General features: G+C 41.5%; 5 protein-coding genes and 1 non-coding gene across 6 annotated transcripts; 4 read left to right on the top strand and 2 right to left on the bottom strand.

The window, feature by feature from the left end:
- Positions 1 to 81: 81 nt before the first annotated feature.
- On the top strand, positions 82 to 183 carry FOMMEDRAFT_t16. The gene has a single exon. It is a non-coding gene; the product is annotated as a tRNA-Gly (tRNA).
- A 1,253-nt stretch (positions 184 to 1,436) lies between these two features.
- Positions 1,437 to 3,302, bottom strand: FOMMEDRAFT_78770 (MIF4G-domain-containing protein; the record flags this gene model as incomplete). Its single annotated transcript, XM_007264330.1, has 5 exons — positions 1,437 to 1,931; positions 1,987 to 2,135; positions 2,186 to 2,320; positions 2,381 to 2,777; positions 2,835 to 3,302. 5 exons carry the CDS (start codon positions 3,300 to 3,302, stop codon positions 1,437 to 1,439), a joined length of 1,644 nt encoding a protein of 547 aa, XP_007264392.1.
- A 1,050-nt stretch (positions 3,303 to 4,352) lies between these two features.
- FOMMEDRAFT_26966 (uncharacterized protein) lies at positions 4,353 to 4,874 on the top strand (the record flags this gene model as incomplete). The annotated part of the gene is made up of 1 exon (XM_007264331.1): positions 4,353 to 4,874. The coding sequence occupies one exon, from the start codon at positions 4,353 to 4,355 to the stop codon at positions 4,872 to 4,874; it is 522 nt and encodes a 173-aa protein (XP_007264393.1).
- Positions 4,875 to 6,975: 2,101 nt separating this feature from the next.
- On the bottom strand, positions 6,976 to 7,509 carry FOMMEDRAFT_26967 (uncharacterized protein; the record flags this gene model as incomplete). Its single annotated transcript, XM_007264332.1, has 1 exon — positions 6,976 to 7,509. The coding sequence occupies one exon, from the start codon at positions 7,507 to 7,509 to the stop codon at positions 6,976 to 6,978; it is 534 nt and encodes a 177-aa protein (XP_007264394.1).
- A 930-nt stretch (positions 7,510 to 8,439) lies between these two features.
- Positions 8,440 to 8,979, top strand: FOMMEDRAFT_153649 (uncharacterized protein; the record flags this gene model as incomplete). Its single annotated transcript, XM_007264333.1, has 1 exon — positions 8,440 to 8,979. The coding sequence occupies one exon, from the start codon at positions 8,440 to 8,442 to the stop codon at positions 8,977 to 8,979; it is 540 nt and encodes a 179-aa protein (XP_007264395.1).
- Positions 8,980 to 9,857: 878 nt separating this feature from the next.
- FOMMEDRAFT_79193 (Calcipressin) lies at positions 9,858 to 10,692 on the top strand (the record flags this gene model as incomplete). Its single annotated transcript, XM_007264334.1, has 2 exons — positions 9,858 to 10,153; positions 10,209 to 10,692. 2 exons carry the CDS (start codon positions 9,858 to 9,860, stop codon positions 10,690 to 10,692), a joined length of 780 nt encoding a protein of 259 aa, XP_007264396.1.
- Between the last annotated feature and the right edge of the window lie 4,501 nt (positions 10,693 to 15,193).

A 15,193-nucleotide genomic window follows, 5' to 3' on the forward strand; every position in this document is an offset into this window, starting at 1 on the left:
ATTGTGAATTGTCAATCATTTCTTGTATCCGGAAAAAGGCCAATCAGAGTATGTAGTATGAAGATCATCTTCACACTAGAAGCATCATTGGTGTAGTGGTTAGCATGGAGTCTTCCCAGGCAGGGAAATTAAACTCTCCCAATCCGTTAGGCTTCGACATGGGTTCGAATCCCGTATGATGCATTTGAGACACTGCAACCTCTTTTTTTTCTCTCCTACGCATCCAAGAGTTCAAATATTGTATCCATCGTCTCGAAAACGCCCAAACTCGACATCACACGTAAACGATTTTGTGTTTTGTTTAAATTATCGAATATAATTTTTTTAGTATAAGGGATACATAGGGATAGTGGTCAACATGCAAATGTGAGATGAGGATTCGTATACCAGCGGAATCAAACGTTACTCGTACGCCGGAAATATTCTCGTATTTTAGAAGGTAATTCAATCCCTCAGTTACCTTCTGCGTCTGTCCGCCTCCCTGTACCTGCCCTCAGAATCAGACCTATCTCTCATAGGACGTCTCGGTGGCGACCTGTCGCGATCGCGCAATTTACCATCTCCGGGTGAACGACGACGCGGTGGAGGGGAGTACGATGATGATGGTGATCTTCCGCGAGTTTTGTACCTTCCTTCGTCCCTGCCCTTTCCAAGGCCTCTGTCGTCTGGGATAAGTGAGCGACGCCGCGGCGGTGGAGGTGGAGAACGAGATTCAGATCGACTACGGCCTCGTCCGTATTTACGAGGATCTGGCGAAGGGGAGTCGTCCCGCCCACCTCGTCGACCATATCCATTCCGCTCGAAACCACGGTCACGATCGTCATACCTTGCGGGAGGTGGTGGGGAATGCTCCCTTCGTCGAGCAATCTGAGCAAAGTCTCTAGGTGGAGGTGGTGAACGCTCTCTGTACCGTCCGTCAGGAGAGTAATCCCGCGTAGAACGTACAGGTTCGCGGTCACGGTACCTTTCGCGTTCAGGCGCGCCTCTGGAGGCGGGTGGAGGTGGAGGACGTGAGTCGGATCGGCCGCGTGGACGACGTGGAGGCGGTGAACGCGAACGCGAGTCGGAACGCTCTCGATAACGACGAGGTGGAGTGCGAGACCTCGAACGAGACGGTGAGTCGTACCTGCCTCGCTCACGCCTTGGTGGCGTCAAGGAACGTCTGCGGCGGGGAGAGCGCGAGACCGAGCTTGACGGTGCACGACGGCGTCTCACATTGCCTCGAGACTTGCTACCCGCCGATTCAGCTGAATCCGAACCTGAGTCCGAGTCTGAATCCGAGTCCGAATCCGAGTCGCTCTCCGAAGACGTAGGGTCGGAATCCGAGTCTGACGACGACGATTCCTCCATGAGTGCCCGTCTCTGTTCCATAATGAGGCGAGGGGCATTCTATAAGTAGACAATTAACTTTAAATCCAATCTGGGAATTATAAGGGTTAACGTACCTTTAGGTGTTCACGCATCTCTTCTGTAACAACACCCAACCCGATACTCGTAAAATAATTGATAGAGAAACGTGTGTTCTTAGGGTTGTCCATAGGGAACATGCCCTCGCAGAATCTCTTCACTTCGGGGTCTTTGAATCGTTCCGCAACAGTTTTGATGCCCATCGCCTCAACTATCTCCTGGAACATAATTTTCACAAAGATACGGCTACTGCTAGTCGTGTCGTCCTCATTCATTTTGATGACATCGAGCGCTGCCCACGAGATCGCATCGGTAGCAAGAATGTGCCCAAAGAACCGAGCGATGTTGCGGAGACGGTTGGTTTCGTAACGATGGATTGTATCGTAGTAGTCACGGAAGGCTTGCTCGAGTGCATCCATCCATACGCGATTCAGTTTGCTGAAGCGCTCTCCAATAAGACCATAAAACTTTGAATACGACCGCTCTTGTGAGCAACATTCAATCACCATTTTCATCAACTCGATCTGTCCAACACACGTAAGCCAAACGCGAAGATAGGTTAGGTATTGGTTAACTTACCTCCTCGCCTTCATTAATCTGGACTTTGAGCAATTTGTGAACGGCTTCTTCGTAGTTAAGTGCGTTCATAATTGTCAAGTAGATCGTTCGGCGAAGGTTGACAAGATTTGTAGAGGTTTGATCCTCAATACCCTCTTTTTCTTCCACGGCTAGGGGAAATTGTCAACATGGCATCACAAGAGAAAGCCTGCATACACACCTTCCTCTTCGTCACTCTCTTCTTCGCTATCATCCTCCGATCCCTCCTCATCGGAATCTTCTCCGAGAATCTCAGCCTTAATCTCCTTATATTTCTCCTCATTTTCAAGGTAGTTTGGATCAAACTTGAAGATATCTACAAAGAAAAAAACGTAAGAGAACTTGGAAGGGCGAGAACCTAAGCTAAGATACATACTCAAGCCTTCTTGCACCTGTAACTCGTCATCAAGCCCAATTTGATGAGTAATCTGCTCTTCTTCCAAAACGAGGTCCAAGCCTTCTGGGACAATTGGGTTATCCTTGTACTTGTCTTTTCGTACTTGCATCAACACTTCAATCATATACTGTACACGTTGCGAGATGGTGCCTTCATTTAGCACCGCCCGAAAGCGTTCGTAAACCGATGCGTTTGCTTTAGGCGAGTTCTCCGCAAGGTAGGCACCCACTTCGCGCATGAACCCAACTGCGATCTCAATTGAGTCGTCCGTTGGTCGTTCAAGGAGTAAAACCAAAATTTGCAGAGCGATGATCTCGTGCGCAACAGCTTGATTGACGAGGTGGGCGATGAAAGTGGTGGTCGAGTTACACAGGATCTGTGGATGAGCTATGATTAAGTAATGCTCCTACGTTGGAGCCAAAGATAAAGATACCTTGTCATTTCGCTTGAATGCTCTTCTGAATTGACTAATGAGTCGAGTCAGAAGTAATTCTCCGATCTGAGGCAGCTTCGTGTTGATGATAGCGACAAGCGCTGCAAACACAGGAGTGAATGGCAAACTGGATGCCTGCGCTTTCACGATACTACGACAGAACAGACCACGTCCACGAATGAGGTTTTCAGAGAACAGCTCCGGTACAATATCTTTGATGTTCGAGATGTTTACTCTGTTGACAATACCCGTGATCGACTTGCGCAGCGCATCCCATGAAAGTCGTTGATATTCCGCACCCGACTTGTCCTTCGCCGCCTCAGCCTGCAGTGCGCGAAGACGCGACGGAGGAATATACACGCCCCCCGAACGAGATGAAACGAGTTTGGCAAATTCCGCCGCAGCATCGTATGCAGGCTTTTCCTTTTCCTTCTCTTTATCCTTTCCATTTAGTTCGTCCTCGGCCATCTTTAGCGCCAATTGGCGTTCGCGTTCTCTGCGCCGAACTGGATCAACATCATCGACACGCGGAAGCTCTGCCCTCACACGAGCTGCAGGAGGTGACGCAGACCTGCGGCGGTTTGCAGGCGGAGGAGACGCATCCTGTACTGGAGACCGTGAGCGTGACCTGGTAGGATAGCGTGTCAGAAGCCACGCTGCAGAAGCAAAGGGGAAGAAAGGGCATACCTCTTCCTCTTACTCGAGACGTTCACAGGCGAAAAGTCAGAAACAGGGGGCAAAGCTGCTGTCGACATGACGGACGCACGCAAAGAGAGGCACTCTGCCAACAACGACGAGTACGACGGTCGACCACAGCATCAGCGTGACCGGATTTCATACTCCGCAGCTTTATTGGGCATGTCGATCTGTCCCTTCTACGGCTCCGGCGCCATTGAACGTCTGCTTGACGTGCAACTGGATAAAATACTTGGCTACACTTTGGTCTAATATCTAAACTAACTATTCACGCCCTTATGCGATTTCTCTAACCCGAAATGTACCAATGGATAAAGTCTCCTGGGCACTGCTTCCTTCACTTTGCACGCTTGCAGCTTGATAGATCAGGGCCCAGGCTAATCGATGCTTAACAGCATGAACACCAGTCCAGTCCTTCTATTGCATTCCAGGAATGACAGCACCACCTGTTGTTTTCCTCTCCATTTACGTAGTATGCTTCATAATAGTCGACTAAGGTCCGACTGACAATAGTGTGTACTGAAGGTAGTCGTCTTTTCACGCTAAGCTGCTTGGGAATTTTTATTTTGCATGCAATACTTCTGATCTTGAATCTACTTTTAGGTGCCCTTGCATCAAGAGTAGTATACTATTGCAATCAGACTCATATGCCGTAATCTCTATATTGCACTGTATTATGGTTTCCTGCCAAAGTGGTTGCTTGATACATTACAAGCCCCAAAGTCCCAATGAGGTACTTTGCCATGTAAACAACGTATAAAATCTGGCTGGAGGAAGGTACTTTAATATATATTACTTACATTGTGCATAGATCTTTCTATCATGTCCGAAAAACGGGTCCCAGGTCAGCACAAGGATACACATAATACACATCAGCGTTCACGCCAGAACAGTTCTGCCCAGGCTGGGGAACGCGGGACACGTCGAGACAGTTCTGCAAGCGAGAAAAATAAGAAACACCCAAAGGAGGGGAATGCAGTGGCCACAGAACTAGAGAAATTAGTGATTGAACAAAAAAGCATAAACAGTGAATTGGAAGAAACCAAGAAAGAGTATACTGATATACAAGAGAAGCTCCAAGCAAATGAAAGGAAGCTTCTTCGGAATATTGCAGAAACTATCAAGGCATCCCTTCCCAACTCTGAGGGTAAATTCGTATACCGAAGCCCAGCAGAGCGTGGTGCAGACAGGGGACTACAGGATATTTATGAAAGTCAGGAATTACAAAAGCAGAGCAGACGATTGCAGGCACACATACAGGAACTGCTAGAGAGAGAGAAAGGAATACAGAAGAGCCTTTCCAACATTGAAAAAGCTATGGAAGAGGCAAGAAGCGTCCATTGATAACAAGACAGTAGAGGCTGATAAAACAAGAAGCTGAGGTTTGGGTTGATTTTCCAGAAAGCAATGAGAGCTGATATAAGATTATAAGACTGACTAGTTACTACTCCTCTTCACAATATACAAAAGAAGGATAGATAGAACCTTGCTGAGAAAGGGAAATTTAACATATTACTAGAGTACACATAACATGTATAAACTTGAAAATGTAGATGATCTTACAAGTACAAATTAGTGTTCAATTTCTCTAAGGTGTATGTGCTAGCAAAGTATATCAATGTATTTTGGGATGTTTGCTAATGTTTACTGTATTTCTAATGACTTCCTTGTATCTGTAGAAATACACTACACAGAATACTTCTAACATGTTCACTTATTAGATCTTTAACACAACATAGACTAATTAAAATTTGAGTAGCAAATCTATTGTTTCATGTATAGTAGACTTTTTGTAATAAATAGTGTTAGATTCTCTAACTTGATATCCTTTCAGATATATAATACATTAAGGCCTGACAGTAAGTGTGTATCAGTCATCCTTTCTAGTAGAGTGAAAGGTATACAAGGATCCCTAGTAAACACTAGTAAAGTTGTTTGAAAGAATTTTAGAGAAGTAATACTTTACTATTACTAAAACTTATATTTGTATTTATAAGTAAGTTGAATATTACTACTTCTGTGTTGTACATAGTACTATAATAGAACATTACATGAAGGACCTACTTTACCTGTGATACTTATTCAATTTCTTACTTCTTATATTCAAATTCTCCTTTTGCTAATTCTCCTTACTAAGTCCTGTAATTAAGTCACAATTATGTTTTAATATGTTTCTTTAAATTGTTTAGTAAAATTCCTAACTTTCTTTATAAACCTTCTAGTTTCCTTCTCTAGACTACTATAGTACTAATTACTAAACTATTTCCCTGTTTATACTTTTACCTTCTACTTTTATCCTCCTGTTTATAAAAATTTAGATTCTTTACAGTACTTACTTAGTATAACCTAGAGAATACTAATAATTATAAGTATAATACAGTATTTCTCTGGATTTACTAAAAGTTTAGTTGTTATAATAGTATTTTTGACTGATTATAAGATTTATGTACAATTAGAGCTGTTAATAATAAGATATACTTAGTTAGTTATCTTTTAAACAGTAAAGTAGATTGTTTGTATTATAATCTTATTTATACTAAACTGGCTACTTATTATACTATAAGGCTTACAATCTTGATAAATGTAATTTACTATACAATCAAGCTATAAAGTCTTACAGAGAGGATTTTGAGTATATATAGTCCTTATTGTTTATAACTTCTTTATATTATGTTTAAGAAACAAAACTTAAGTTAGTCTAAAAACATGTATTATACTTATTCACAGAGACACAATAATAGTCCTTTCTATTCCTCACATTAAGACAGTATAGTAAGTAAGGAGACTAAGAAAGAAGATACAGAAACTATACAGGAGTAAGATGAGTTAAAGGAAAGAATCTAGAATATTGACTCACAAATAATTCAAATATCTAGTAAAGTACTATAGATAATCCTTAGAGACAAAAAGACTAAAAATGGTACAACTGATTGTTCAGTCTAGCTAGTAAAACAAATGAATATCTTAAAGAAGTAGAATAAACTAGTGTAAGCAAGTACTAGTTAATAGCTTTCTAAATTATTAGTTATTTACTTGTTATAAAGTCTAATACTTTAGTATTTCTTTCTAGAGACATAAACCAGAAAGACATTAACCTATTTATCTTTTACTAATTGCTTCCACCTGAAATCACCTAAAATATAATAGAATAGACAGCTAAACTGAGAATTATAGTATAGAATACAAATATTTTAGAAGTCTATACTAATTTTGGACCTGACCAATTGTATTCAATGTATTACAGTTATAGCAGTGCTTTGAGTGTGTTAGCCACTATTACAAGCTCAACTAATGATTGAGAGGACTAGTGAATTTCTACAATATTGTTAGGAAATAGTATTGAAAGTATAGATTTTAGTAAAGTAATGTTAATATATTACTAAACTGCTACACACAATAAGCAAGACAATGACCTGTTAGTCTCTACTGGTATAACTGTTTGTAATTATTGAGTACTATCTCTATACATATTCTGTCTCAATTTGTTCAGTTGTTGTTCAAATTTGTTTATTCTCTCCTGAATTTCTATCCAGCACTTCTTCAATTTGTTCATTTCACAATCTAATTCCCGATTCCTTGAATTCAAATTTGCAAACCCTGCTTCAACTTTCCTTACTTTCCGTGCCTTCTCAACTGTAGCATCTGTTGCCAACTTCTCAATCTTCTCCAGTGTTAGGTTGTTAATTGGACCAATAAGCGGCTCAATACTGTCACAAAGTTTTTGGTATTCTGCTATATTTCTATCTCCCTCCTCTTCAAGTCTCTGAATCCTGGCATCTATATTATCCGATTCCGTGCATATACCAGAAAATTCCTTTGCTAGCTTGGTGAGTTCTTTAACTTCCTCCTCGTTTGCTTTCCCCGGCAAATCACTAATCGACTTGCTTGTAGTACTGTCTTGGCGCGACCTAGGGCCTGAGTGACCTCCAGTAGAGCTTGTATTGCCGTGATGTTTCTTGGGATGTTGACTGTTAGACATGGTTGACTGTATGTATGATTGATGCACAATGAGAGCTATGTGGAATGAGTCTATGAGTTGCTCCTGGCTGCTGTTTTATTACACTAATTGCAGCGTAAGATAATTTTGTACGACCTCATACAAAAAGGCCGGCGTTGTGCAAGGTAGACAAAAGCAAGCTGAGCCTTCCATCGCAAAGTAAATACTTTAGGTATTATATTATAATGTCATTTATTGTCCAGAGATTGAAACAAGATTACCTTATACTAAAGAGCAATTTTGAAGGGTAGACTTTCCAGGGTTGGGAAGCAAAGTTTGCTTCTGGGTACAACCGGTAAACCATACTGTAATGCTGCAAATATAATAGAAGGTTATAGAGTCATAACCAGAGACGCAAATTACTTGATCTAGTAATACAAATGTAAAAGTACAGTCCTGTACATGACTATACATATTTGGACAAAGAATACACTATTGAAGTCAATAGGAAGCTGTTTAACCGTTCTAAGAGCAGTTTGTCAGCCCCATTATAGCTGCGAATACAAATGCTGACTTTGTCGCGTCTCTCGATACCGGTAACATCAAAGGCAAGCCTTCTTTGCTGGGTCATTGAACAAAGTAAAGGTGTCTTAAAAGTACAGAAGAGACTACTCCAAACAGACATTGTAGTATTTGTGCATGACCTACTGTACAAGGCATGTAGACCAACACGACTGTAAGGGCGAAGAATTAAACTAAGAGAAATGATTTCGCCAATTACCTTTCGAGGTTTCCAGGCTTTGTATGCACTTCTTATATGCTTGGAACTGTTTTGCAACGCGATTTACTTATCAGTGATGGCGACTTCCTTCGCTTCATAACCAAAGAAGACGTTGTGCGGAAGAGTCACTTTGCATATAGCTCTCATTGTAGATGGATTTCACTGCATGATCATTCAGGCCTGCTAAGCAGATGCCCCTCCAATCCGGAGAAACGCACGATCAAGGCCACCAAGATCAGACATCCCCCAGTTCGTGTGACTCTATCTCATGTCGAAGCAATATTGTAAGCGAGTCCAGTGATGATAGAGTAGGAGGGAGCGATAGGAAGGATGAGGTTGACGGACTTGATGACATGTGCAAAGAAATCGAAAGTTTAGAGAAGGAACTTGAACACATTTCCAAGGAGTATGGAAGCATAAAGGAGGAAGCTCAGAAGCTTGAAGGTAATACCTTTGTACAATTCGAAGGGTATGAGTCCTTCCCTGACATGGCAGCAGAGGAGTGTATAACAAAGCAGGAAGAGTATACACAGCGAAGAGAAGAACAGCGAAGGAGATTCGAGGATGTATTTCTTCGTCTGGAGGAAGCGGAGCAGAAAAAGATAGAATTGGACAAGCGAAAGATAGGAGCTATTCGGAAGACGACGGAATTGAAAATGCGGGCAAGCAACCTGAGGGAAACAATTCTGTGGCAATATCAGAGGAAGGACAGTGACTCACACATTGATTGACTTGTAACCTGGGCGAATCATACTACAAGAGAGAGTGTGTATGGCTGGGACTAGTCCATTCACATGGATGAAACCCCTAGGATATCAGGCATTTTACATTCCTAGTCCTATTATTCTGTAGCGATTGTGTCGCAGTTAAAGAACCACTTGAACGCAGAAACGGTGTTTGATGACACAAGTCTTGCATAGATGAGAATTCATGTGAATATTGGCAGATGGCCGAATCTATCGCACTTCGTATTTTATCGATGGGTTCTGAGATAGTAGTTGTATCAGCCTTGTACAAGGTTCCTTGATGTGTATGACTGGTACAAGCCATTTCGGTAAATGCAAGTATACGAGCGCCCGAGGATCGCAGCATAGTGACAATGCGCAAGTTACGCGCATCAGGATACGACATTGACACGACACCAACCAAGACTAAGAGACCAGACCTGTAGCGGTGCTTTGAATTGCTTGACCTTCTACTATCAGGGGCATAGCACAGCTGCCAACTGCGCGTTGACTTCCGCGCGGCGGGAACGGTCAAACAATGAACGAAGGAAAGTCCGACGTGGCCTGACAAATCAAATGGCATGAACGAGGCTATTTCACTTTGATTCGCACTGTGCATAACTGTGCAGGGGTATGTGCGGTGAAAAGAAGACTGGAGGCAATAATAGAGTCGGACTGATTTGTGTTGCGTGTATGCCTGTATCGCCTTGGTGAGAGCTGAATCGGTTTGTGGCTGTGTTTGTGCGCTGAGCCGCACAGAGAAGGCGTTGTCAGCAAGTATTATATAATAGTATATATATCTGTCTGATTCTGTCAACCCTCTCTTCACTTTTTCTGCACTGCTCATCCACTTACTACGACAACAACGCTCGTCTCTATTCACAATGACATTTGAGACTTCAAGTCCAGTCATTTCTGTCCCGTCGACGCCACCCCTCTCGACATCGGCATCGACTTCATCACGTACAAACTCTCTTGTCGTCGCAAGCCTACCCGTTGCGTTCTTCCACCCCACTGTGCTTGACGCCTTGCGCAGTTATTTCGCCTCATTCGGCGAGATATATGCATGGGCTCCTATTCGTTCTTTCGCGCGTGTCATCCTTGTTTACTATAGTGAGGATGACGCAGAGAATGCGAAAGCGGGAGCGAACGGTGTCAGACTAGAGGCTACTTCTGCGAGGTACGGTTTGCTTATATTTCTTTGTTGTTAGACTGGTTACTTAAGTTGCTCGTAGCCCAGAAACTGTTCTACATGTGTACCGAGCAGACCCTACCCCCATCCATCCTCTTTCCGGGTCATCTTCCCCTACCTCCAAGACCAAATTTTCTCCGTACCATCTCAGACCACCCACTGTCGAACGAAACTTCCTGATCTCTCCACCTGGCTCCCCTCCTGTCGGTTGGGAGCCAATCCGAGAAGAGCCTCCCAACAACACACCTCTCGCGGAGGATCTCATCTTTGCCCTGTGCCGACTTCAGTTCTCACAAGAGATCGAAGAGCGACCCGGGTCTGCGGGCGTTTCGGTCTTGATCGAACCTGAGGAAGGACCGGGCGTTGGTGTATATGTCGAGGACTGTGGCGATCCTGACGTTGATTCGGACGTATCGGACAGTGATTCGCCATCGCAGGAAGAAGGATGGTTCTACGGCCAGCCAATTGGTGGGAGACGATTCGCACCTGCCCCGACTATGCGACCACCTATGCCGACTTCTGCTTAATACATCCGTTGGACTCGTGAGCGTGAGTATTCTTGCTATATGTCGATCGTCGTCCCTCTCTGCATGATGAACCTTCATCAGACCTGTACCGATCCATATCTCGTGGATCTGCGGATAACAATATATTGCCTATCAATTCTGACCCTATCCTCTATTCATCAATCCTGTGTATGTTCATGTACTGACGGTTTACCATCTTACGCAGTGCCATCTCGATTGTGATCCATGCATACGTTTTTCGTCTACGCCATTGCACGGCATTCCGTACTCTACTTCATTATCTTAATCTCGAACGGACATTATCCTCAGAATTTCAACATGTATAAAACCAATGCATATGGACCACCATGCTTTCATTTGTTCATTAGCTTTTATGTGAAGGGTATTATTTGACTCGTTAACTAGAAATCTGTAGCCGCTGTTGTTGAAGACATGTATCCAATTGAAACTTCGCGATTTTTCCGAGAAATATAGAAATTTGACGCGATGCACGTGATTCGATGTACTTAGAATCGCTCAGTCAAACAACAAATTCCCGTATCTATTGCTGTCCGTGTACTGCGTACAAACTAGCTCCCCTCGTACAAGAGTAGGATGGCCTTCAATATGCAAGGTTATTCACAGCTTTCCCTTTCTCCGATCGCGTCGGTCTATCCTGTGCAAGCCACCGATGTGTCAACTCCGCTTCTTGACCAGCATCAAAGTGGCACGAACGATAAATTTGATACAACCTCGCTAATCTTTGCCAAGCTCTTGGAATCTCTAGCTTCTATTGAAACTTTTGACTTGTTGCTGGTTGCTGTTGCTGTTCTTGAGCTGTATGTCTTGAAGACATTATTTGGGTTACTGCTTGGGGTGTGTAGGAGACGTAGAGGATGCGGGACGTTTGTACGTCGTCTCTTTTTAAACGTGAATTGATAGTACTTTTCATTGACACTGTATTTTGTGCTTTTTGTGATGAATCATAGAGCCGATAGACCAAAATAACAATCCCCCAGAATGTCTCTGATAATGGTGGTGTCTTTTAAACTTCCTCTATAGCTTTGCCTACCACGACTGTATCTTCGTGCCAAGCTGAAGTTACAGACAATCCCTCCACCTCTGTCAACCAGCACCCTCCACATTCTGACGCTTTATCCAATGGTTCGAGCTTTACTTCTGCAAGGGTACAAGGCTGATACAACTACTATCTCAGAACCCATCGATAAAATACAAAGTGCGATAAATTCGGCCATCCGCCAATATTCACATGAATTCTCATCTATGCAAGACTTGTGTTATCAAACGCTGTTTCCGCGCTCAACTGGTTCTCTAACTGCGACACAATCGCTACAGAATACTAGGACTAGGAATGTAAAATGCCCAAAATCCTAGGGCTTTCATCCATATGAATGGATAGTTCAAGCCATACACACACTCTCGTGTAGTATGATTCCCCAGGTCAAGTTAATCAATTTCTGAGTCACTGTCCTTCCTCTGACTGATATTGTCTCAGAATTTACTCCCTCAGGTTGCTTGCTCGCTTTTTCAATTCCGTCGTCTTCCGAATAGCTCCTATCTTTCGCTTGTCCAATTCTATCTTTTTCTGCTCCGCTCCCTCCAAACGAAGAAATACATCCTCGAATCTCCTTCGCTGTTCTTCTCTTCGCTGTGTATACTCTTCCTGCTTTGTTATACACTCCTCTGCTGCCATGTCAGGGAAGGACTCATACCCTTCGAATTGTACAAGGGTATTACCTTCAAGCTTCTGAGCTTCCTCCTTTATGCTTTCATACTCCTTAGAAATGTGTTCAAGTTCCTTCTCTAAACTTTCGATTTCTTTGCACATGTCATCAAGTCCGTCAAAACCTCATCCTTCCTATCGCTCCCTCCTACTCTATCATCACTGGACTTGCTTACAATATTGCTTCGACATGAGATAGAGTCACATGAACTTGAGGAGGTCTGATCTTGGTGGCCTTGATCGTGCGTTTCTCCGGATTGGAGGGGCATCTGCTTAGCAGACTTGAATGATCATGCAATGAAATCTATCTACAATGAGAGCTATAAGCAAAGTGACTCTTCCGCACAACTTCTTCTTTTGGGAATTGGTTATGAAGCAAAGGAAGTCGCTATCTCTGATAAGTTAATCGTTTTGCAAAATAGTTCCAAGGATATAAGAAGTGCATACAAAGCCTGGCAACCTTGAGAGTCAATTAGCGAAATCATTTCTCTTAGTTTAATTCTTCGCCCTTACAGTTGTGTTGGTCTACATGCCTTGTACAGTAAGTCAAGGACAAATAAAATGTCTGTTTGGAGCAGTCTCTTCTGTAGTTTCATGACAACTTTACATTGCTCAATCAATCAGCAAAGAAGGCTTGCCTTTGATTTTCCAGATATCAAGAGACACACTAAGTCGGCATCTGTCTCCACAGCTACAATACAGCTGAAAACTGCTCTTGTAACAGATACACTGCATCCTATTAACTTTAATTACTTATTTTTAGTCCAATATGTATAGTTATCTACAGGACTATACTTTTTACATTTGTATTACTAGATCAAGTAATTTGCATCTCTGGTTATGATGCTACAACCTTCTATTATATTTGCAGCATTACAGTATAGTTTACTGATTGTACCCTGAAGCAAACTTTAGGGAGTCTACCCTTCAGAATTGCTCTTTAGTATAAGGTAATCTTGTTTCAGCCTCTGGATGATAAATACCATTATAATATAATATCTAAAGTATTTACTTTGCAATTGAAGGCTCAGTTTGCCTAGGTCTATCTTGCACAATGCTGGCCTGCTTGTACAAGGTTGTACAAAATTGTCTTACACCTCAATTAGTGTAATAAAACAGCAGCCAGGAGTATCTCATTCTACATAGCTCTTATTGTGCATTAATCATAAATACAGTCAACCATGTCTGACAGTCAACATTACAAGAAACATTACAGCAATACAAGCTCTACTAGAGGTCACTCAGGCCCTTGGTTACACTAAGACAGTACTATAAGCAAGTCAATTAGTGATTTGCCAGGGATAGAAAAGGAGGAGGATGTTAAAGAACTCACTAAGCTAGTAAAGGAATTTTCTAGTATATGTACAGAATCAAATAATATAGATGCCAGGATTCAGAGACTTGAAGAGGAGGGAGATAGAAATATAGTAGAATACCAAAAACTTTGTGACAGTATTGAGCTGCTTATTAGTCCAATCAACAACCTAACACCAGAGAAGATTGAGAAGTTGGCAGCAGGTGCTACAGTTGAGAAGGCACAGAAAGTAAGGAAAGTTGAAGCAGGACTTGCAAATTTGAATTCAAGAAATTAGGAATTAGATTGTGAAATGAACAAATTAGAGAAGTGCCAGATAGAAATTCAGGAGAGAATAAACAAACTTGAGCAACTGTTGGGTAATTTGAGACAGAAAATGTATAGGGAAAGTACTCAATAAGTACAAACAATTATACTAGTAGAGACTAACAGGTAGTACTCTGTGTGTAGTGTATATGCTTATACATGTAAAATTTCCTACATATATGCATACATGTGTATAATTACAGGTGTAAACTGGGTCAGTAGGACCCATATACAATACACTACTTCTGTATACAGTATATACAGTATATACACTGTGCCAAATATAACAAGATACTTTACATTAAAATAGCTCATAAAAGTACACTATTATCTTTCAAAACAAATGCTTAATATTACTAAGCTAAGAAAATGTATTGTAGTACTGTTTACACACAGAAATAAGACAGTTGAGTGTTGTGAGTTAATATTATATGACAGCTCTAAACCTTTATATAATGTACTATAGTAACTATACTAACTGTAGTACTCATACTAGTACTTTTTAAGTTAAACAAGGTTGTTATATAGTATTAAAATGATTTGGTATATAAATAAGTAAAGTAAATAAGGTTTAGAAACTCAAACTTAGTATTTAATTAGAGAATATGCTTAGTAATACTGTATACTTGTATACAGTGTATACAGAAATTTTTTACTTATAGTATATACATATGTGTGTAAATATATGTCTGTATTTTCAGTTAAAATTTTCTCTTACAATATAGTGTGTAAGTGTATATACTGTAAGTGTATCTGTAAATTATACTATAGTGTAGAGTACTACTAACAGGTCATTGTCTTACTTATTGTGTGTAGAAGTTTAGTAGTGAATGAAATTTACTTTACTAAAATCTATACTTTTAATACTATTTTATAATAATATTGTAGAAATTTACTAGTCTTCTCAATCATTAGTTAAGCTTGTAATAGTAGCTAATACATTAGAAGCACTATGTTAGCAACAGTATAGAGGGGACCTGAAGGCTTAGTAAGGGGACCTAGGTTACAACTATTCTATACAACAGAAATACAGAACACAAGTACTAGAACATAGTTGGAACTTGTAAAACAGACAGAGAGAGAGAGTGAGACAAGAGTAGAGTATATAGAGTAAGCCTAAGAGTACAGGACTACCTAGAGTAGACAAGATCAAGACT

The sequence above is a fragment of the Fomitiporia mediterranea genome (assembly GCF_000271605.1).
Source record: "Fomitiporia mediterranea MF3/22 unplaced genomic scaffold FOMMEscaffold_3, whole genome shotgun sequence".
Taxonomy (NCBI): Eukaryota; Fungi; Basidiomycota; class Agaricomycetes; order Hymenochaetales; family Hymenochaetaceae; genus Fomitiporia; species Fomitiporia mediterranea.